Raw genomic sequence first — 24,684 nt, 5'->3', positions numbered from 1 at the left:
AATCTGCTCCGATGAAGAGACAATCTAAATCTTGTAATAATTATTTCAAATTATGAGACCACCAGAATAAGTAAGAATTCTTTAAAGTATTATACATGTAAGATTTTTGTGCTTATTGTTGAAGGATTTCCCACAAACACTCCTTCACTCAGCCTCTGAAACTAGGTCTGAAGTATATAGGACACAGACTTTGTCTTTGATGCTTTTCCTCTAAGCAAAATATCCACTTCAAATGCATCCAGAAACAGTTATAATGCATGTGCATCCATTTCAAGCAGCACGAATCAGTCACATTTCATTCAAAGCACCAAAGAGTTGCTAAAAGTTTCATGCGTTAAGATCAACAGTAAAGACTCTCAGCTTCATCAGGACCCCATATTATTTGTAAACAACTGCAGCGGAGGGGCTCAAATAAGTGGTATGTAGAACAGATCCCTAGACGCACACCAAGGACGCTACAAAGTAAAACTACGGGACGGTGCGGAACAGATGGGAGAATAAAAATATCTGCCCTCGTATACACACACCATGTCAGCAAAAACCTGCCTTCAGGCTCAGCGTTCACACGATGAACCAGAATGAGACCACCACAGCCCACTGTCCAAGCAACTGAGAGATTAGTCAGCAAATTATTCACAGACAGAAAATGGAAATGTTATTTTAACAGAAAAACTATAAAATGCCATACACATCCCCTGCAGTGAATGGGTGCCGTCAGAATGAGAGTCCAAACAGCTGATAAAAACATCACAAATAATACTTCAGTAATTGAGTCAGTCAATAAACTTAACCGGTGCGGGCTTCGACCCCAGGGGGTTAAAAAAGCCTACATGATAGAGATGTTTCTTACAAACGTACAGTTTTTCACTTCACAAGCACTTAATTGATGGACTGGAGTGGTGTTGTACTTGTGGATTATTGTGATGTTTTTATAAAATGTTATAAGCTGGACTCTCATTCTGACGGCACCCATTCACTGCATAGGATCTATTGATGAGCAAGTGATGCAATGCTATATTTCTCCAAATCTGTTTTGATGAAAAAGCAAACTCATCTACATCTTGGATCACCAGAGGGGGAGTACTTAAAAAAAAATTTAAAAAAATTGCACGTTATGTGTTTTAATGTCACATTTCATAGTGTTTAATATAGTACAATAGTACAATAAATATACAGACTCACAATGACTGAAACATTGCCACTGCATTTGAAAATAAATGAACAAATAAAAAGAAATCAAAGTGTATGTTGAATTTTAAGTTGCTTTAATTATTCATTCTCCAAAACTTGCACAGAATAATTTATTCATAGTTTTATAACCCTGCTATCATTATTGAGCAAATTACTTAATTATCTTTTTAATACATTTTTAATTGCATCACAGTCTTCAGCAACGACATTATGACTCAACAGTGCCTTCTTGTTTTCTCACAATACAAGCATGGAAATGTGCCAGAAAAGGTAAAAGCGCTACACCTGTACAACCTGTCTAGCAGCACTAACAGATGGGAAGCGCTTACGGCCGAGACAGGAACATTTCTGGTGCCTCTGGGGGAACGCGGTGAACGGTGCACCATCAGACCTGTGTGACAAGTTACACAGCTGCATACGAGCACAAAAAACTCTGGAAACCCGTTCAAACCTACTTGCATGCACAGAAATCTGAATATGCTGGCAGCGGATGCAGTGAGTTGAGGTTGCTGTGCGGCAAAAAATTGGGTCACGCTGGGAACGGCTTCCTATTTCTGTGACATTAACCATTGTGTATGGAAGCTGTGCATCCTGCTGTGTTTGTACGCTCCCCTGACCTGTATAATCGCTGTATGAGGCATATTTCTCCTCTAAATTTTAAATAATTGATAATTTTATAAACTTGATGAAATAGAGCGGGGGCATTGGCCTTGATTAGTGTACGTTTTGAGCTTCTAAAGTTTGCAGAAGTCATGCACTGAAATGGAAATTCTGCCAATTTCTGTCAAATAATGTAAGGAGAGATATATTAGCTTGCCATCTGAGGCACAGCATTACACATTTATGCTTGATAGGGAGGGAATTTATTTTGTAAGCCCTGAATATGGAGTATTATCCGGAAGCTACATTTATTTTTCATCAGTCTAACTTTTTATTTCAAACACATTCTCTATTGCTGTTTTTTCAAAGAAAACTAACTTTTGACGGCTATATATGAAAATATAGGCCATGTCCCTGTGCACGCTGCTTTCTGCAGAGAGAAACATAATGAATTTGGCATCTTGACAGTATTTCTGTTCACTCCTGAAATGTTGTAAGCTGAAGTGCGTACGGCGGATCTCAGTTAGTCTCCAGTCCTTGCATGCTGATGTATTTAATAACCCGTGAGCATGTAACAGATTAGCAGGGGAAATGAGACGCATCGCCGCAGAGGTATTTATTAGATACTCAGCATGAAACTCATCCAACATGGTACTTGCTCGTGGCCCCCAAAATGTTTAGATGAGTATTAATCATTGACAATAAAATAAAATATATAAAAAATACAAATTGCAAAATGATACGCTATACAGAAAGAATTCTGCACAGTTATCCCTTGAGTTTAACCTCAATAAGGAAGCTTCTCAGACTGGGATTTTGAATCAGCAGCAGGTAGAGTTGCTCTTTGACTGCTGCTTCAGGTTGATCTGCATGTTCTGCTCTTCTTCTTTCACTGATTCCTCATTATTCTGGAGAATGTGCTTAACGAGGAATTTAGCAGCTTCATCCACATTGATATTCTCCTAAGACGCAAACAAAACCATAAAACACCATTGAAGTAATGAAACAGAAGTGGAATAGTAGACGTGACATTACTATACACTTATAATACTATAGGCAATATTATAGATAGTGGTTAAAACATACAATTTCTTAAACTATAAACAATATTTTCATAAAAAACAATGATTAATTCAGTCTTCAGTGGCACATGATCATTATTGATAATAATAAGAAATGTTGCAAATCAGCATATTATAATGATTTATGAAGGATCATGTGACACTGAAGGAGTAATGATGCTGATAATTCAGCTTTGATCACAGGAATAAATTACATTTTATAGTTTGCCTTTTAAATATATATATATATATTTTAAATTGTTCACAAAAAAAGGAATATATTACATTTTAAAATATATTTAAATAGAAACCAGTTCTTTTAAACTAATAATATTTCACAATATTATTATTTTTACTGTATTTTTGATCAAATAAATGCAGCCTTGGTGAGCTGAAGAGACTTCTTTCATAAGTTAAAAAAAATTAAGTTTATATTAAGTATAATTAATACAAACACATAGAGGCAGGGCGCTGGTTGGGTGAGGATTGAAAAACCCCCGTTTCTTATTGAAAATTGGTCTAAATATGGAAATGGCACGATAATAATCAAGCCACCTTTGCTGATGTCTGAAACCATCCAATGAAGCCCTTCTCCTGGCAGAGTTTCTCCAGAAAAGAGGCATTCCTCCGACACACATTAGTCTCATCGCATTTATTGGCCAGTAGAACAGCAGGGATCGGACGGCCATTTTTCAGCATTACTTGACCATCGAGTTCACGTTTCCAGTTCAGAGCTCCATCCAATGTTGACCCGTTTGTCACATCATACACAACAAGTGCACCACTGGATCCCTTGAAGTACACACGGTTCAGTCCCCTTACACGCTCTTGACCTAAATAACCAAGAAAAAACACTTTAATCAGAAAGCACCAAATTAGCCTTTGAGATGCAGAATTGCGGTCCTAATTCATAACAGCATGACACATTTTTCTTGCCTAGAGATTTCTAGTCAAATATAAATCTGAAAGTGAAACTGTGCCACTAAATGGTTGATAATTACCCCTTATGAGGATCAGTAGAACTAAAAAACAACTATTTTTTGTCAAAGTTAGATACATTTCTGTTCTATTTTGCTCCTGATGCCCTTTTTCTCATATACATCAACATTATGCACTGATGACCTATTATGACCTATTAAAATAACAACCTAATTTCAGGTTTAAAGAAAGACTTACCTGCTATATCCCACAGCTGTAATCTGACCCGTGTGTGACCGTCCCAATCTATCACCTTCATGGAAAAATCCACACCTATAGTCGTTTTCAACTCCTCGTAGAATTGATTTTTCACATATCGTTTAACAAAGCTGGTTTTCCCAACTTTATGGTCTCCAATCACCAAAACTTTAAATAAATGTTCAGAGAATCCTAATTCTGAGTCTCCTGACATTTTCCTGGAGAGCGATAACAAATTGCTTTTTGTAAATGACCTACTTCAGATTTATTCTGCCAGTTAAATCCCTATCGCGTTTTCCAACCATGCTACCAAGAACACAGACAGTTTCCAGCATTAAAAACAGTAAAACAAAGATTTTACAAGGTAAATCAAAGTTCATGCATTTTGAGCGTTTCAGGTGCAAAGCGTGCATAAAGTGACAGTGAGACACACGGGTGTTGAAGACAGCTTTAACTTGGTCATATGAAAGCAATAACTGGTCACATTTTAGGAAATTATTAACTAAACACCTACCGCAGAAACAACCCTGAGAGCTTATTTACAAAATATACAATATTTATCATAAACCTAATAAAACATGCCCACTAAAATGATAAGCTAAGCAATTCCTGACAAATACAGCAGAACTAAATGTAGAAACATGTAGTTTATCTTAAGATAGCTACATCTAGGCTCATACAATGATTGATTCTTTTAAAAAATCTAATAGCACAAATGTTTTCTTAAAGCTAAAGTATAGTTTCAAGTCTATGCAATCTGACAACACATATTGCACTGCAACAGAAAAAAAGAAAACTTACAGCATAATCATTTCAGATAATATCTAAAAAGTTACCTGAATACAATCCTCTATAACTGCTTAAAATCCCATAATAATTTAGTAACCGTCATGTCATATAAGACTTAAATGGTCATAACAAGAGTATATAACTGTCTACACTGTGGTACATTCTGGTGAAAGTGCCGTCGGTGGCCCTGCTGAGCATTAGGGGATCTTGAATCTTCATTAACACACTGACTTTATGAAGTATAAGCATTTGGAGCTGATATGAAAACATTTAATCAACAGTTACCAAATACAGACAATAATGTCTAATGGAAAAGTCCATGTAATAATACAAACTCTAACTTTATGTTATGACCATTTAAATACAGAGATATATGATATACATTTACATTTTCTTCATTATAAAAAAAAATCACACATAAATAGAATAATATATACACTTCCTACTGTACTTTAAACACAAAAACTATACAAAAAGTACATAAAAACAACACGGCATGAAAAAAATACAGTTGGTTTTGACATTGGCACTTAAAAACCACTGATTTTTTGCTACATTGTGCTACCAAATTTACTAGGCATCTGTTATCTACACTTATTATAGTTTACTGCATACATATGCTGCATGATTTGATGCTTTAACTAGACCTAAAACTGTTTGATGATCATGTTTATTTTAATATAGACTTTTAAAATGCAGTTTATAAAAGTTATGATTGTATAAAACACCTTAAACACATTAAATAGTCACTGATAGAGTTGCTGCACATTGTTTGAATTCCTAAATCTTCATTTTCTGCTACAGTGGTTGTTTTCTGCAACTTTGATCTATTATGAAAAGCATAAAGAGCTCAGAATACACAGCATTACAATGACTGGTGTTGGTTTCATGTCAACTACTGCTGCTATACTAAAGCAAGTGATAGTGACACAAATCAAAGCGCACCGACACGTTTGGTTCCTGCTTTTATACGATCCGGCACTGACATTAAGGTCCAAAATTAACCTGTTTGCCACACCTGCCTACTGCGGGTGAATTGAGAAAAATTACAGGATGCTGAACTGTATTTTGCTTTATCGTTCATTTCAAGGTTATTATTGTTAACTAAAACTAAAAACATAAAGAAACATTAAATAAATGAACAAATAAATAAATGTTAGCCGTATGTAATAAACTATTAAAAAACAACTTATTTTGATTTCAGCTGGTTGCCAGGACATCTCATTTTCATTTAGTTTAAAGTACTAAATAATCAATAAAAGTTATATAGACAATTAAAGGGTTAGTTCACCCAAAAATGAAAATTCTGTCTTTCATTACTCACCCTCATGCCGTTCCAAACCTGTAAGACCTTCATTCATCTTTGGAGCACAAATGAAGATATTTTTGATCAAATCTGAGAGCTCTCTGACCGTCTGTAAATAGCAATGCAACTGAAATGTTCCCAGGTCCAGAAACGTAGCAAGGACATCGGTAAAACTGTCCATGTGACAGTGGTTCAACCATAATTTTACAAAGCTACAAGAATACTTTTGGTGGGCAAAGAAAATATAATATCATTTATTCAACAATTCTTCTCCCCGAGTTACCATCCATTTTGGAGAGTACCCCAGAACGTAATCGCACGCATGCTGAATGTATAAACCACGCTGAACCACTCCAATGATGTCACATGGACTATTGTACCGATGTCCTTGCTACGTTTCTGGTCCTGGGAACATTGCAGTTGCTGTCTATGGAGGGTCAGAGAGCTCTCAGATTTGATCAAAAATATTGAAATTCATGTTTCGAAGATGAACGAAGCTCTTACGGGTTTGGAACGACATGAGGGTGAGTAATTAATGACAGAATTTATTTTTGGGTGAACTAACCCTTTAAAGGAAAAAAGACAAAAAAAATAACTACTAAAAATGACAAAAACACAAAATTACCGAAACTGTAAATAAAAACTATAAGAGTATATTTTTGCCACACCTGCAAATTTCAGGTGAATTTACTAAATATTTTCCAACCATTAAACAGTATTTTGTTTTATTGTTCATTTCTGGGTTATTATCGTTCACTACAAGTAAAACTATATAAAAAAAGACTAAAATAACTGAAACAGAAATTAATATAAATTATACAGGGCATATTTAAAGAAAAAGAAAAAGAAAAAAACAACAAAATGACTAAAACTTGAACTAAAATTAAAATGAAAACAGTATAAAACCTTATTATTTTTAATACTAACACTGAATCATTTAAAATAAGTAGATGGTACACAAGCTTCTCCATGTCTGTGAAACTGTGAAAGATGTACTGGCAAAATGTTATGTGCCTTTTGCACTTGGCAAGTCTTAATTTTGGACCCTGCTCAACATACATTCACTTCTATATACACTCTTTAAATTAACCATAAATAATATTAAAGCTCTCCATTGCAGGCGACTTACAGTCACATTATTGCACAAACTAGTACAGTAGCTATTATTTTTTTACAAAGCTGGAGCAGACATGATCTCCTAAAATAGATTTCAAAGGGTCGAGGAGCTTTGCTTATAGTCTCCGAGAATGACGGAGGCGTACGTTACGCTTGGCGGCATGCATAAGATTGACTCTGACACAGGGGAGTTGGGAACGGGGCTGCCCGAGCCGAGCGAATCCCGAAACGGAGAAGGTGGCATAAGGGCCAGAGAGTCTTCCATTGCCATTTTAATCTGCACCAACTCCTCCTCGTCGTGGATCTGCGCATTGTCATACATGTAGCCACGAAGAAGCCCGAACTGCTCGTTTTCAACATCCTCCAAAGGGGAGGAGGGTTCATCCGGGTACGCACCCAGTTGCATGGGCAAAATCGGATGCGGGCGCAATATTTGGGGCTGAAGGGGCAAAATCACCCCATCGCCCAGCTTGGGCAGGCTAATGATCTCATCCAGATCGGGCATGTTTGAACTGAACTTGAGCATCTCTTGATCCGCAATACAATGTTGAGGGAGAACACTGTTTTTTTGTGACACGTGTTGCTCGGGAGTATAAAATGACATATCGGTGCCCGCCTCCTTCATAGGCTTGCTGACAGGCGAGTGCCTGAGAGCCATCAGAGGAGGGCTGCCCGAGGGATTGTATCTGATCGGGTCGCTCTCGTCTTCCTCGGCTACATTATATAGAGTCTTGGTGCTTAAATTGGAAAACTCCATGCCGGGGTTATTGTAGGTATTAGTTAGGGGTTTGATGACAGCCGTCTGATTGGATCCGGCTTCCTGCCTCTTCACATGTACAGACAGTCTGTGCCACATGTGTTCCCCTTTCGGAGGATGTCTTGAACCTGGTTCAGACCATGACACAGACTTTCCATTAGAACTATGAACAAAATAAAGACGGCTGTTATTTCACAGGAACCGAGAAAGGTGAACACAAGAACAACATTTCTGGTTCGTGTAAAAAATTGTGCAAAAGAAATATACTGAATATTATTATTCAGATATTTGGCGTATGCTTAAAAACTTTTATTTTTACAGATCATTCTAATATGAACAAGATCTTAAATCACAGTATACTGTAAGCAAATTTATATTAAAGTAATATTTTACAGCGAGGTCCAAAAGTCAATATGTGATATTTTTTCACATAAACTTGCTGTAAAATGCTGCTGTCATTAAAGAAAAAAAAACCCCTAAACTTTGAAAAATCTGAATTTGTGTGAAAATTCAAACTTTTTACTCAAATATTTTGGAAATATATATATTTTTAAAATAAAATATATTTGAAATAATACTGCATAAATATAAATGTATACTATAACATTAAAATATTTAATTGAATATATTAAAATATTAAATATTACATTAAAACACAGCAAAATAGAAGCGTTTCTATTAGCGCTCTCAAACTTTTGGACCACACTTTAAATCCCAATATACATTACAAATAAAAGGAATTTCATCTCATTCTATCATTTTCACATTTTATCTGGAAGTTATTAGACTCTAAGCAAAATATCAGATTATTCATAACAAATGAATTAGTCTGGCATCAGTGCAGAAACCGCTTCGGTTATTAACACAAAAGACTAATATTATAAACAAATAGTTATAACTTTCAATTTTTATCAGAGCCATTGCAAGACAGCCAATATACATGTACATATATTATGCATACTATATTATGCAACAATCACAACCGTAAAACAACTAGGCACAAAGATCTTGGACTTGTTTGGAACAAGTCCTTCTCTCTATTTTTGCTTTATGCTTCATTTGTCTACTGGTATAAAAATTATAACAAAGTCTCTTCCAGTTGACAAATTTCAACCATTACTAATACACACCATCATAACGACCAGCGACTCAAAAACTGGTAGAGGAACAATAATAATTCTTGCTCTTTCCCATTACATACATTTAAAGCTACTATAGTCCCACAGGCTCTCCCAGCCCTGCTGCTCAGACGCCCCGGGTGTGCAGGTTTTAATTGTAGTTGACCTGCAAATCACAAAATGTCTGAGAGAGACGTTAATTGAAGAAGCTCCTGAAAATGGCATGATCTTAAGATCTGGAGAGAAGCTGGAATAACAGGACTGGACCCATGGGCTCTAACTCAACAGGACGGAGAGAGACTGTGCTAATGCCGCTGAGCTACTTACTTGGCATTTCCAGGTGCGTTCTTCTTGCGTTTGAACATGTTTAGCAGGCTGTTGCTCCTGCAAGCAATTTTCCCATCACCCACGTGCATGCGCACCACGTCGGAGGTGGTGAACGCGCTGCGTACGTTCCTCTCGGGCTTGGCGAGGATTATGTACATTTTTGGTGTGAACATGCAGCCGAGAGCCACCGTCACACTGAGGCTCACAGAGAACGATGTGGTGATGATCTTGTAGTTGGAGCCGAAGTAGATCGGCACAAAGGCCAACCAGATAATACAGGTGGTGTACATGGTGAAGGCGATGTACTTGGCCTCGTTGAAGTTGGCAGGGACGTTGCGAGTTTTAAACGCATAATAGGTGCAGCTGAGAATGAGCAGGCCATTGTAGCCCAATGGCGCAACCATGACCAAATTGCTGGTGTTGCATATTAGAAAAACTTCTCGAATACTTGGGTACGCTTTAATGGGCTCTGGAGGCTCCAAGATGATCAGTGTGACCTCTAAAGTCAGTTGCACGCTGATGAGGATGAACGCGATCACTACTTGCGCCCAGGCGCTCATGAAGCGTGGTTTGCGAGTGCATATTTTCTTCTTGCTGCCGGCCAGAATTCGAGCGATGCGGTTGGTCTTGGTGACGAGAGCCGAGTAGCACATGGAGGCTGACAGACCCACGAGGAGGCGCTGCAGGTAACACGAGGCTATGGTGGGACGGGCGATGAGAGTGAAGGGGCAAATGTAACCCAGGAAGATGCCAGCCAAGATGATGTAGCAAAGTTCACGACTGGAGGACTTGACGACTGGTGTGTCTCGGTACAGTATGAAGATGAAGGTGACGAAACTGGTCACTAGGATGCCCAGACATGAAAAGACGACAGCCGCGATGGATTCAGGATGACTCCACTCCAGGTAGCGCAGGGGAAGGGGCTCACAGACTGAAGAGACAAGACAAAATGATTAGATCATATGTGAGACTATGAACACAATGCATTCAAATATTAATCGTAATGTTTGCTAAGGCAAGCATCCCTATTATTCTTGCTTATATTGTGCTATTAATGGTGTGCAAATAATTTTCTAAGCATCAGACTTTTTTTCTGACCCAAAAAAAACTTTCTTTTTTTTTTTAACAAAGGACAGTAAGTAACCTCTTTGAACACCCTATCAACTGCACAACAACACACTCTTATAGCAATATAAGAGTACTTAAAGCAACTGCATAGCAACACCCTGGAAACAACCCACAAACTTGGCCCAGTAAGTAACAACCTAGCAACACCCTAACCACATAGTAATGCACAAAAACACTTAAAACACTTTAAAAACTACATAGCAACAATTTGGGAACAACCCAAAAAACTTTAGGAGGAGCTCTGTTGATTTGGACCATTAAGTAACCAACATCCAAGCAGGTATTTATAAACTCATAATAATAACCTGGCAACATTTTTTTTATTAAATGGGACATTAAGTAACCACTTTTAACACCCTAGCAACCACAGAGCAACACACCAAGACCCATGCAGAGTGCTAAGAAGAAACGCATAGCAACACCCTGGCAACGACCCACAAAATGTGGGGAAGTTATTATTATTATTTTTTAACTTGGACCAGTAAGTAACCACCTAACAACACCCTAGCAACCACACAGCAATGTACAAAAAACACTCATAATACTTTAGCAACCACATAGCAACATCCTAGCCACTGTCCATAAAATTTTGGGATGAGACTATTTGACCATTTGAGACCTGGTCATTTGGACCATTAAGTAACGAACACCCTAGCAACTATTTAAAGCATTCATAGCTACTGCATAGCAACACCCTGGTTACAACGGTCTTTTACATGGAACAGTGAGCAACACTTTGAACACCCTAGCAACCACATAGCAATGTACCCAAATCCACCGAGAGCACCAAGAAGAACAATCACATAGCAACACCTTGGCAACAACCCACAAAATTCTGGGATGATTTCTGTTGATTTGGACCATTAAGTAACCAACAGTCTAGGAGCAATAAGTCAAACAACTGCAACTGCATGGCAATGCCCTGGCAATACCTTTTTTCATTGGACAGTAAGTAATCACTTTAAACATCCTAGAAACCACAGAGCAAGACACAAAAATACTCGAAACACTTTGAAAACCACAAAGCAACATCTTGGCAACCAGCCAAAAACATGTTCTATTGATGTTTTGTTTTTTACTAGAAAGCAACCACCAAACAACTTGAAACCCACTCAAGCAACTGCATAGTAATGCCCTGGCAACGACTTGTATATTTGTATTTATTTATTTTTGAAAACACATGGGACAATAAGTAACCACTGTGAATTCTGAATACTATACTCAGAGCACTTCAGCAACCAAAAACAATGTCTTAACTGGCCATACATTTTCGGGGTGGGTTCTTTTGATTTGGGTCAGTAAGAAACCACCTAGTAACCATTTTGAACAACCTAGCAACTGCACAACACACTAAAACACCTTTGAACATCTTATTAAGCCCTGGAAACCACTCTCACAATTTATGCTTTGGTTCTCTCGCCATCTAGCAACAGTCCAGAAATACTCAAAACACACCTGCATAGATTTTTCCAATTTTACTGTGGACTCATATGTCTATAGTCATAGGGTGTGAGACATTATGAATTAATGCTTCCACCAAAACACTCTTAAGAGGTCAACAAGGGGTTTAGATCAAAGCATGCATTGCTGAATATGCATTAAAAATGGTAAAAGCATACACTTCGCATTGCTTCGTGCCTTTTTAGGACTGGCCATCTGAGTGTGACCAGCTCGCTTATGCACCAAGTACCAAAGTAGGTTTCCAGCTCACCTAAAAATAAACAGCCCTTCCACTAAGGGACCAACCTAAGAAAGAACCAAGCCAAAGGAGACTTGAGAGACTGCAGTAGGAGAGAGGAAACCAATGCTTCCTCATTATCAACACCAGTATTCATGAGAGCCAGACACTTTACCAATGATAGAACTCAAGGAGAGCACAAGGACAACAATTTACATGCATCACAAATTAAATCTGTATTTGTCCCATGCACATGGGTTATTCCTGAGCTACGGTGAATCTGTGCATTACGGCAGTAGCATAGAATGGAGCTATACTATAGTGAACTGATGAAAAATACATTGCTAGGACACTTTAGGCTGCTGCATTGACATTGACCATCACAGTGTTTGAAAATAGGCCAGAGAAGTAGGCAGTGAAGTAGGGCTGTCACTGGCGATAAGTTGTACGGCGCAAGCAATCTGTAAAAATGATAAATGGCCTTCAGGTGTCATGGGAAACCTTTTGAAAATAGGACAGTGAAGGTCTTTTAAAAAGCCAAATCAGTAATGTAAGACGTGGAGAAAGGGATTCTGCATGGATGTTTGATGACGCATCTATGATGCTTTGATTCAGACACATGCTTTTTCCTTTGACTTCAAAACTCAAAACCAATTAAAGTGATTCAAACAATGTAGGAAAATCATTAACAACACTTTAACATTTACTGAAGAAAACAGGTGTGCATGTACATGTCCGTGCAAAAGTCACCACAGTAATTCTATTGTCATATAAAAACAGTCTGATTGCTTAGAAAAATAATATCACACCTTTCCTCGAAAAGCCGTTCGATTTGAAGTGTCATTCTTGTCTGGCATAAATGGTGACACTGAATTTTAAAGGTTGAAGACAAGTTATATCTTTGAATATTTAGCTTAACAAAAACATTTCCAATTTAAAAATGTTAATTATGCCACATGCTTTCCTTTTAGTTTGTCAATTGTTTCCCTTAGACAACTACAGTAAGAAATCAAATGGATATAAAATGGAGACTTTTGCCTCATTCTTCTGCTGATTTTAGTAATATCATAGGTGTCCTCTACAGCTTCAGAAGAGATCTCAACCTCAAGAAACCAAAATACCAAAGCCAACCAAAATACAAGATTTCAGTACTTTTCAGTACATTTCTCTTCAAAGAATATACATTTTTTGAACAGTACTATGCAACTTAATTTTACAGGTCTATACTTTGACATTATATCAAGTGTAGTCTCATTTGCATCTATTGTTATTCCTCCTGAGGAATTTTAGGAGAAACATCTGTTGATCCTTGAAATTAAAACCAAATCACATTTATGTTAGCATTACACTTTTTCATAGTTTTAATTTATTGAATATTTGGGCTGATGTGATAATGCTTTCAGCTGCTTTAAGCTACAACAATTCAAATTTCTAATTTCTCCAGGTTTAAAGTCTAGGCCTGAAGTTGAACAAAATGACCACTGCAAATGATGACTATTGCAAATGAAGTACCTTGAAGCTCTTTGTCCGGCCACCATCCCAGCTCACAGGCTTTGCAGGTGAATTCATCCTGGACATATTCATTGTCCTTACAGGCCGTACAGATCCAACAACAGCTCACCTCCCCTTTCCTGATCACCTGCGAAGACACATTACACACGTTTTACTTTGTTTTTAAGAAGAAATAGATGCAGGGGAAATAAAGGGAACTTTTTGCATGAGAGTTTTTACTAATAAATATACAAACTAACCTTGATCTCTCCTTTGGAGCAGGGCTCACTGCAGACAGATCGGACCATCTCACTGAGGTTCATCTGGATCATATTATCATCGATCCTTAAAATGCCTTCATGCCACGACCCAACGTTTATATAGTCATAAACGCCAGGCTCCACAAACTGCAGATTCATTATGTCATACCTTTAAAAAAGAGAGAAGGAACTTCATCTACAATACAACTATTATTATCGCTCATAGTAAGGGTTAGTAATTTAAACAAACCCCTAAACCTAGGTATTGGGTTGTGACCCAATTTTCTTTGGAATAAATGCACTTTACTAATGCAAAACGTTGAATGTTGAATTATGGACAAAACATCCAGAAATGCCTGTTTTCCAAAGTCAGGCCATTGGACTTATTGGACGCATGCTCCATGGTGGTTTAACAATTAATTAATAGCTATTTTTGTGTTATTCATTTAGTGCATAAAACATAGATTTATGTAGGCCAGTAAGTAAGACTGACCTGCCTGGCGAGTCCCCGTTTTCATCGAACCACACATCTTCTCCAGACACACCAGTAAACGAGGTCTTGAGGAGAAATTCCAGCAGTTTGCTGCCATCAATGGGGTCCATGGCTTCACAAAGTCCCACGTGACCCGGACACAAGTGCTCATGCATGTCATGAAGACCGTGAGCCATGGCATAGATGGCATTAATGACAAAGCCCATCTTACTGTCCTGGACATAGTTGTCTTCTAGGCTTTCATAACCTGTGAGAATCAGCAAACCAAAAAGTAATTATTAGAGCATCACTGCAATGCAACCTGTGTGTTTTAGTCAACATGAAACTAAATATAGATCTATATTTATAGATCTAAACAGCTGTTTGACAAATGGTTGACATTACCAACAGCCTACATGCCCTAAGTGGTGTTAATCTTTTCATATATCCAATGAAGTTTTCTTTAGAATAACGTGCACTAATGAATCATTGGCAGTAAATAAAGAAACATGCATTAAGAAAGCAAACAGGGTCAATTTTGATTTCATGTTGACTGCAGGAAATCATTCAGGAATACAAGCAAATTCTGAAAAGTTCCACATTTTGCAGCTAAAAGGCTTTTGCTGGAATAAAAATCACAATGAAAATCACCACTGTAACAATTCAGACATGATATTTCCAGACCCCATTTTTTAGCAATTTTTGAGCACTTGAAAGGGAACGAGAGGGTGTCCAAAGACATCATTATTCCTAAGCCACGGGCGACAGGACAGTAAGTTCTGTCTTTTTCTATTGGACAGTGAATCAAAAGACAGCAGCATTAACACAGAAGATCAAACGAAATGCAGTCGCCATGGCGAAGCAAATCATTTATGTAACCCAACTCTGCATTTAATTAGTAATGGACATGATGGTGACATTATTATTAATTGAGCAAGGAAATTAATTATTCATTCATGTTCTCATTCTTGCCCATCTCCCTCATGAATCAAAGTAAATGTGGCTGACAATTGAAGGAAAAAAAAAAGATCGCTGTGTTAATTCAAAGGAACAGGCAATGCCAAAGGACACCCTATCAGCTCATTATCTGGTGATCTGTAACAAGCCAGCAGGAAGCAGTATCAGGCACCATAGCTGATAACTATGGTGTATTTCAAAGATAAAATAATACATATTCAAAGAAAACGCTCATCGTAACATGGCTCTCACATTATATCTGTAAGTTAAAGTGCATTGCAGCAAGCAACGGGCGAAAGCTAAAACCTAGGCATGCTTTGCTTGTCAATCCCTAATTTTGTGGGATGGGCACCAACCATAATATAACAGTGACACTTTGAGAAAAACTGAAACATTAAATATTGTACACGTTTTATTAATAATAGAGGCAGATTGTGAGGATTTCTCAGTGTTTCTAACCCTCTGGCTCTCTTTTAGATCATTTATGTTCAAAAATGACATCTTTTTTATTTGGTATATCCAAGTTTTGTTTACATGCAAAGTGCAATAATTAGGACTGGAAGCTTCAGTAAGGATATGATACTGTGCTATGATATCTCCACCTAAATATCATCTCATCAACAATTCATCAAAATCATTCCTATAATCAGATATAAAAAAATTTGAAGAACAAACAATAAAGGACGTGCTGTCTAGCTTCATTTATTTTTAAATATTTATTTTTTATGAGTAAAGAAAGAAATAGTCACCATATAATTCACTACTGTTTACACCCTATTTACAATACGACACCAGATGATAATGTGTCTGTTCACTGTTATTTTTGTCAAAATTAGTGAACACCAAAACATTTTTCACCATAGTCACAGTATGACATCGATACAATCTTCTTATTAATTTTTTTTTTCTTCAGTTGTGCATGTTTAGCAGATGCATGTTGTAAGCCGAATCTATAGAAATAAGAAGCGTGACCTCTTAATTTCTTCTCTCTGAAGGCTCTGATTCATATTAGCACAAGCAACTAAAAATGTTTGGAGCTTAAAAGAGGTCCCCACTGGAACATGCAGCAAAGCCAACTGGCATGATAAATCTAGCTGTTATTGGGATATAAAGTTCAAGATGCTAGATGCTCATTTCTTTTTGGGGGAAAAAAACATCCCAATAACTTCATATATTAGAGGTCAACCGATATTCATTGCTGCATTGTGACCTTATTGACAATAGTAAACTCACTTATCTGATATGAAAATACACAGTAAAAAGATAGTCACACAACATCATTTATTTTTAAATCATATGGTTGTATTATATCAGTCGACCTCTATCTATATTGCTGAAGTGAAGTGCCTCCACGTTAGCTCTTCAGAAAAATATTCACTTACCATCTTGCAGTTCTAGACAAAGAAATAATAACAGAACAGCAGACTATGACTATTTCTCTGTTTGATTATTTGTAACAGTTTTCATTTTCTGTTTATGTTCACATTTCAAAAAGTTAAAATGAACAGTTTGCATAAAGTTTACCTTTTGCCTAAAACTAATTTAAAAAAAAAACGTTAAAAAAAATGATATAGCAAAGCAATGCTGTAAAAAAATATGGACAAACAACATGAAAATAGCATAAACGTAGATCAGATAATAAAGTGAGTGGCATGCTTCCCTGGAATTATTATACCTTAATATGACTCTAGTTGTGTAAAACTCCAAAAAATTTAAAAGCATCTAACAAGCTAAAACATAAATATATTGCTTTGTGAAACAAAATGTGGCACTGCAAATGCAGAAAATAAAGTCAGGTGTTATTTGACAACATGCTTACTGAGTGTGGTCTCAAAACAGCGCTTCAGCTGATGTTAAATATCAACCCAGCCAGATAGAAATGTGCCATAAAAACAGTCAATTTACCTAGATCACCTTTTCAATCAGCAGGTTTCAAATATACAAAAAGAGAAAAAACACAAAAATATGATTTTAGATTATTATAAGCCCAATAGGTATGCGTTTCATTTCCTTTTGTTTTGGGAAATAACAGCTATAGCATGCAAAATGGGTCATTCCTGTTCTGCCGTACTTTTGAACTCTGTAATTTGATCAAACAGGATGATTTGTTTTTGGGTTGTTTTTTTTTTTGCATGACAAGTAACTATTGCCACAAAACATCAAAGAATCCTTAAAAGCCATTGCTCACACTTACACTTACAAATGATTGTGCCAGTCCAAAATACCAGTTCATAATCCAAAATAACACCCCTTCCATCCTCTGTTATCCAAGTAGTTTTCAGTGGTGCTTGATCTGTGCATATTTCTCTCCTGATTCAAACGAAAGCACTCATGTTTTAGCTGGAAGCAATGGTTTAGAGTTAAAACGCCATAATGATGGATATGTCTTTTGCTTCATAAGATGTTAATTGATGGACTGGAGTGGTGTGGATTATTGTGATGTTTTTATCAGCTGTTTGGACTCTCATTCTGACGGCACCCATTCACTGCAGAGGATCCATTGGTGAGCAAGTGATGCAATGTTAAATTTCTCCAGATCTGTTTTGATGAAGAAACAAACTCATCTACATCTTGCGTGGCCTGAGAGTGAGTAAATATTTAGCAAATTTTAATTTCTGTATGAAGTTTCTTTTTTTAGAAGTTAATGTGTAACATTTGCCCGTTACGCATTAAAGAGAATTAACAAGTTAATTCTTTAAAATTCACCTCTACGTTCACTTATTTGTGATTTTTGTAATGAAATAAAACACAATGACGGGACATGAAAAAGTACTGCATACTAGACATGTACTGCATACTCGGAATGACCCATATACAGCCTCTCTCTCTCCTTGTACCTGAGCAGTTCTTCTTATAATTCATGTTTTCTTGTGGATGTCCTGGGAGGCGGCACTGGAAACGATGCTGCCAGAATTCAGCAAACCAGGGGTTTCTATTGTTGGTGTTGAGTCGTAACTTCAGGTAATACTCATCGAAGGATGTGACCTCCTCTGACTGTAGCTTCATGGTGATGCCGCCCACAGCTTCCCGCTCGTAGCCCTCCACGACCTCATCCCTGTCCGCCCAGCCATCACTGAAGGAAACGGGTCACAGAGTGTCTAATTAGTCACCTAATTACCACCAGCTTCCTCTTCAATCTCTCAACTGCAATGCCTGAATAACACTGACACTCGAGTGCATTGACCTACTTTAGCACAGGCTAAAGAACAGACTCAGCATGCATAACACTTACTTTGTGTTAGACGGTTCATCATCAAGTGATGTGATGATGACTCCCAGCTGATTGATATAATCTTCTCTGATGCTTTTAGCTACAACATTCAAGATAAAATATTGTACAGCTGGCTGCCTTTGCAATGAATAAGCTGCTATTTCAAGCATGTCAAAAATGCATGAAAACATTTACATGAACTATATAATAGCAAGATGTAATCCCATGCTGTTTTTTAGTCCCAGTCCATCCCTGCTTGAACGTGTGTTGTTTGAGCTCATAATAAAGGTCTCTTTCTGTGGTCATGGCATCATCAGCACCATCTGCCTCTCAGCATCTTCTCGGCAGCACGCCAAAAAATTACTATTATTAGTTGACACTTCATATTTCACAAATGACAATTTACCATGAGCAGCTGACAAGCATTGTGTGTTCCCAAAGTGATTACAGTTTACCAAAGAAATGCCACAATCAAGTGTTGCTTCAACTTTTATTCAAATTGCTTCCAATTGTATGTCCCAGGAGTGGATTTTAATGAAAACAAACTGATAAATCTTTGATGATTTGCTGATTGCATTTAACAGATTACACTTTCAATAAATCTTTTCCAATTGGTTTGTGAAAGGTGTTTTTGAAACATGCATGTTTTGGCATGTTTTTTGTTCCATGTACAGCTGTGACCAGCAAGCGTGTGTGGTGTCAGGAGCACCAAGAATCGAAACAATGATTCTATCAAGGGCTTAGAATTTATTAGGGATGCTAGGGACATGTCCCTACCAGTATCCAGCGACTACAATAGTTTTGATCAAACAGTTGAATATATGTGTATGTAACCACGGCTGTTGTCATTTTGGCTGAATCTGAAATAGGTTATACCATTAATATTACCTGAGAAGTTAATTACGCTAGAAAAGTACGTCCTTGAAATGGAGCTTTTCAAAACCCCAAATCAGTTAAACCATTGCATCGCAAAAAGTGATTCACTGTTTCGAAGCGCTACAATCGGATAGCGTATCACAAATCAATTTGATTCAGATCAGGACTTCAAAGCGCTTCAGAACTTCGGAGCAGGTTCGTGAATCTTTTGATTTTGATATGGGCTTTTCTGATTCTTTCTTTCTTTCTTTTTTTTGTTAAACAGTAAAACCATAAATTTCATAAGGGATATGTTGCCAGGTTAACAAAAACAGTAATAAATGTACACCTTAAGAGGACACATACTGTAAGATGAATATAGAGATATATTTTTGATTGCTTTAGAATTAACAGAGCTTTGAATAGTTTTCATATACTTTTCAAGAACAACTCTGAATAAAAAAGAGAGACAGATTTTAGCGCCAGATTTTTGTTTATGTATGTGAAATTTGGCTAGCGGGAAACACAAATTAGTTGACTTTTTGCTATATAGTCATTTGCTATAAATAGTATTTTGCTATATAGTCAAACAATCCAAAGAATACATCTGTAAAACTGCTGCTGTAATGTTGATGGTTTTACATAATCATAATCAAAATTGTATAATTATAGTCTGATGAATATGCTAACATAAAAATGCTCTCTTTATGAATTATGAGCATGTTAGCTACCATAGCTATAAATAAAGACTTTAGATGATATGAAACTGTGGTCCAAAGTTGATCATAAATGTGAAAATGTTGGAGTAGTTGGATGGGGGGGGGGGGGGGGGGGGGGGTGCTGTTACAGTTTACAGTACGTTCCCAATCAAACCTACACCCTAGGATTCAAAAAGTTAATTTGTCATGTAAAACCAAAAAATGCTATTAATTTCCAGACAAAAATACTAAAATTAGTCATTAGTACTTCTTATGGAACACACAGGCTTGACCTTTGACCATTTTTGTACATTTGGAACTTCTGAGTTCAGAGTTTGAAATTTGAATTCAGAGTTCTAATTTTCTTTAGTTTGAAAACTCAATAGTAGTTTTATAATGTAAATATTAACAGCTAATTTCACATTTTCACAATTCTGAATACCAATCTATAAAACACACCACAAAACAATTACATTTTGTTACAATATAAATTTACTAAATTCCTTTCAACTAAATCATTTTAATTGTTACTGTGCGCACACTGTTAACTAGTCCAATTAGCCTAGTGTGACTATGTCTTTCAGTAAGTTAAGTATAAAGCTTTGAATTAGCCTCCTTTAAAACAGTCTCCTTGACCCAGAATAAAGCAGCCTTGTCCAAATGATGTTCCTCTTTTCAGTCCATAGAGACTGCTTTGGCGTCAAGACAGAGGTATAAAATACTTTACACCAACAATAGAGGGTTCTGCTGATTAAAAAAACTAAAGGGACAGTCATCCATCATTCTAATATCTCATTAATAAAAACCTGCAGCATCAGGAAATCATGATCATTTCTAAGCAGAATCCCTCTGACAGATCTGATGCTTTATGAAACTATCAAGGATTATGCTTTAATGCCTCTAAATGTCCCCAGTGTCCCTGAAGTGTCACATTTCATTAAATAAAAAATTAATAGTCACCTGCCAATGAGGAGGAATTCTCCAGTTACACCAAGGCGTCTCATGGCCATGAGCAGCCCACGTACGGTCATCCCCTCACAGAAACACACCACCACACGAGCTTTGGGCAGACGCTCTCGCAGTTTCCTCAGCAGCCGGTCAAAGTGCTTCTCCCCAGCGTTGCTGTAGATCTTGTCAGAATGGGCGATACACAGACCTTCCTGAGATGCCAGTTCCTTAAAGGCCTCCATCCCGCTCTCACCATAGTTCCCTGAGGAACGATAGCCAACACAAGAGCACCTAAATCAGAGAGCCTCTCAATGCCTCAGTCCAGCTTAGTGTCAATGCAATGAGTTTGACAGCTTAACTGTGTATTCAGAGTTCCTCTGCTGAGCAGATGAAGACTGCAGATAGACTTTAGTCTGATTTAAATTACAACTTTAATAATCTTACACATAAAAAAACACCTGTTGTGACCATTTTTTGTGGTAAATAGGAAGAGTTGCCTATTCAGAATGTAAGAACTGGCTCTTTTTATTTTATGAGTGTAAACATCCACATAACATTGAATTGGATTGTGAATTGGAATGAAAAATGTTCTGAACTCCAGGTATTACCAATATATGCATCCAATGAAGTATTTCTAGACACATTAGTTGATATTAATTCTCAATGTTTGAAATGACTCTTATGTTTGATATTGGTTTATATGACATTGGACTTGTTTCAAAATGAATGAATGAACTGACGATGACTGATATTTGTTTCATTGGATGATTTGAGAACTCAGCTTGTGACCCTGATTGTGCTTACAAATGCTGTTAAGAAGATTACAATGTTACTTTTTAATCACAGATTTTAAATCACAGGTATTTGGAATAATGTGACACGATATGAGACCAACATCAATCTCCTGATAATGATATGGTGATTAAAAAGTCTATTCAAAGACACTCAGCATGTACTGACTGTTTGACCTTTTTGAGGAATTTAAGTGATATTTGGATTCAAGTACTGTAACCTCTGGTTCTTCTGGTCTGATTTCACTTTACCATCCCAAACAGACAAATTTATGTTATTTAAAATGCAATCTGGGCTATTTTTGAAAGTCAGTTCAAGATTTAAGCACAGAATGATCATGTAGAAAAGACAAATCACAAAGAAGATATATTTAAAACCTGATCTGTTTCTCCTGGACACCAGAGAGACTAAATGGGGTGTAAATGGAGATTTCTGCTTAATTCTGCTGTTTCTCCTAAGAGAAAGATCCCAATAATCTCACATGTGTCTGCAAACATGACTAAGTCCGCAATTACAAGTTAAAGATCTCTCTAGGAACTCAAACATTTCTCATAAAATTCTTCCAAGACCAGAGAATCTGACCTGCTATGCACAATTAATTGTATAGCTCTATGTTAGAACTGACTAATTTGTGTCTTTTTGTCCTTTTAATGTATTTTAGGAGAGCCATCTGAGAAACTGAGATACATGCTGATACTTGAGAACATCTGAGCTGTATAAAAAAGCTCTATAACTCACCCTCAGTGTGAACCGCTGACACATACGTCCAGTTGTAGCGTTTAACGATATCCAGAAGAGCTCTGGCCTGAAGAGTGTCAGAGGGCACAACCCTAAGGAAGTACTTAAAGAGGGTTTTGTCGCTCAGATCAATGCTTGTAGCCGAGTACGCAATCTGAGGGATGTTGAATAGCTGCAGCAGGTTCTGAACTTGAATGGCTACCGAACTGGATCCAGGTCCAATCACACCAGCGATGGGCTTTTTGGTGGCCGGCGGCTGAGCGGAAGGATTTCCCTCAACGCACCACTTCTGCCCATCTTTATCATCTCGGATGGAAATGAGCGAGTCTCTTATGAACTCAATACTCTGTTCCAAAGCCACTGATGAGTGCCAGCAGGAGTCCCTGATCTCACAACCCAGAGTAATGTTGGGAAGAAGGTTTGGATCAGAGTTTATTCTATCTAGTGTATGAAACATCGCTTCCACTCTTTGAATCCCATACTGTTCCCTGATCTCCCCACACTTTCTTTCCGCGACCTTCTCTGCCGCAGGTTGATGATGGACAGAAAACAGAGCGCCGATGATGATATCACCATCCATCCTTGCCACCGAGCGGGAGGCTGCTCTGGGAACCACTGACCTCTGATGAACATCAGCTGATGAGATGGGACAGGTACAAAACAATAAGACTGAGAAACACAAAATAAGGAGGAAATTCATTCTCAGCATGGTGTCAGATGTCTTCAGTTAAAATCAGCTCCATCTTTCTGTTAAGACACAGATATTTGTTGCATTCCAGTCCAGCCATCATCATCCAAACAGCTTCCCTGCAGAATGAAGATGAGAATGAATCACTTCAGAGCACATTCTAGCAGCACCTACAGATGCAATAAACTCTCATGGTTTGTTTTTTAATAATTCATGCAGTCAGTGTACAGCGTTCAGCTCTATGAACAGCAGTTCTCTCTCACAGATGAGCCAGAAATTCTCTTTGTCAAAGGACGATGATATACTCAATCATAATGAAAATATATGCTTATTATTTGTAGATGAATTCTGATACAGATATTTCACATTCACAGACAATACAAATGGAAATCATCCTAAATTTCTGCTGTGGACGTATCTGAATTAAACAGACATTGAAACAACTGACAGAAGTTTCCTTAACATGCTTCATGTGTCCTATAGATTAGCTGTTCTGTGCTATGATTCAACTAAAATATAATAGTCAGCATGCAATATCTTCTAACAGTACTCTAGTTTAGTGATCTGGCTGAAGTATTATATCTGTGTCATGCATTCATTGCTCATTTAATCAGCTCATTCTCACCTGAAATCACAGCGCGTGTCGTCACATCTCTCTCCTGAGCTGCTGGAGCACAAACTGAGCCTCCTGTTTTCATCCTCCAGCATGAGCGCAGGAACCTCCTCCTTTATCATCACAGCTCACACACCAGACACAGACACAGACACACAAATACAGAGGAAAATTAGAGAAATATTATACATTAATATAGCATTAGCCAAGTATGTATTAGGTATGTCTTCTTTAAAATGAACAGCTAATCTAAAATGTTTTTTTTTGTTATTGTATATGTTGTTTCTAAATATTACTTATTGCAAGATTATCCACATTCCCCTTAAATTATGAAAACATCTCCAAAAAGAAATCAGGCATATAAATACAGATACACAAATTGATATTAAACTTTGCAATGAGAAAACATAAATATCGCATATCACATTGAACAGAAATTCAGGCACATAGCCTATATGCTTAAGGACTGTATAAAATAAAATACCTCTGTGAGATATTTGATATATATTTAAAATACCTCTTTGAGATATTTGCTCAGACGTTCTCTGTGCTTATATATTCATGCTATCTAAAAAGATTAACATTGATATATAACTGAAATATTATCAATACATCAAATATCAAGTGATGAATAAAAACCTAACAAGAATATATTGAATTGTGTGGCACTTAGGAGTCCATTTTAATAAGCAGGTGCCAGAGCCCTCAGGTGGT

General features: G+C 37.2%; 2 protein-coding genes across 2 annotated transcripts; both read right to left on the bottom strand.

Annotated features, from left to right (window-relative positions):
* Nucleotides 1–2,612: 2,612 nt before the first annotated feature.
* Nucleotides 2,613–4,242, bottom strand: LOC306850590 (ras-related protein Rab-32-like; the record flags this gene model as incomplete). Its single annotated transcript, XM_079386296.1, has 3 exons — nucleotides 2,613–2,753; nucleotides 3,408–3,685; nucleotides 4,029–4,242. The coding sequence occupies 3 exons, from the start codon at nucleotides 4,240–4,242 to the stop codon at nucleotides 2,613–2,615; spliced, it is 633 nt and encodes a 210-aa protein (XP_079242422.1).
* A 3,091-nt stretch (nucleotides 4,243–7,333) lies between these two features.
* LOC306850462 (metabotropic glutamate receptor 1-like) lies at nucleotides 7,334–24,092 on the bottom strand (the record flags this gene model as incomplete). The annotated part of the gene is made up of 10 exons (XM_079386114.1): nucleotides 7,334–8,159; nucleotides 9,442–10,372; nucleotides 13,760–13,886; nucleotides 13,999–14,167; nucleotides 14,492–14,738; nucleotides 18,265–18,500; nucleotides 21,152–21,401; nucleotides 22,670–23,338; nucleotides 23,442–23,476; nucleotides 23,983–24,092. The coding sequence occupies 10 exons, from the start codon at nucleotides 24,090–24,092 to the stop codon at nucleotides 7,334–7,336; spliced, it is 3,600 nt and encodes a 1,199-aa protein (XP_079242240.1).
* Between the last annotated feature and the right edge of the window lie 592 nt (nucleotides 24,093–24,684).

The sequence above is a fragment of the Barbus barbus genome (assembly GCF_936440315.1).
Source record: "Barbus barbus genome assembly, chromosome: 30".
Lineage (NCBI taxonomy): Eukaryota > Metazoa > Chordata > Actinopteri > Cypriniformes > Cyprinidae > Barbus > Barbus barbus.
Note: the sequence above shows the minus strand (reverse complement) of the source record. Positions and strands in the feature narration are given on the sequence as shown.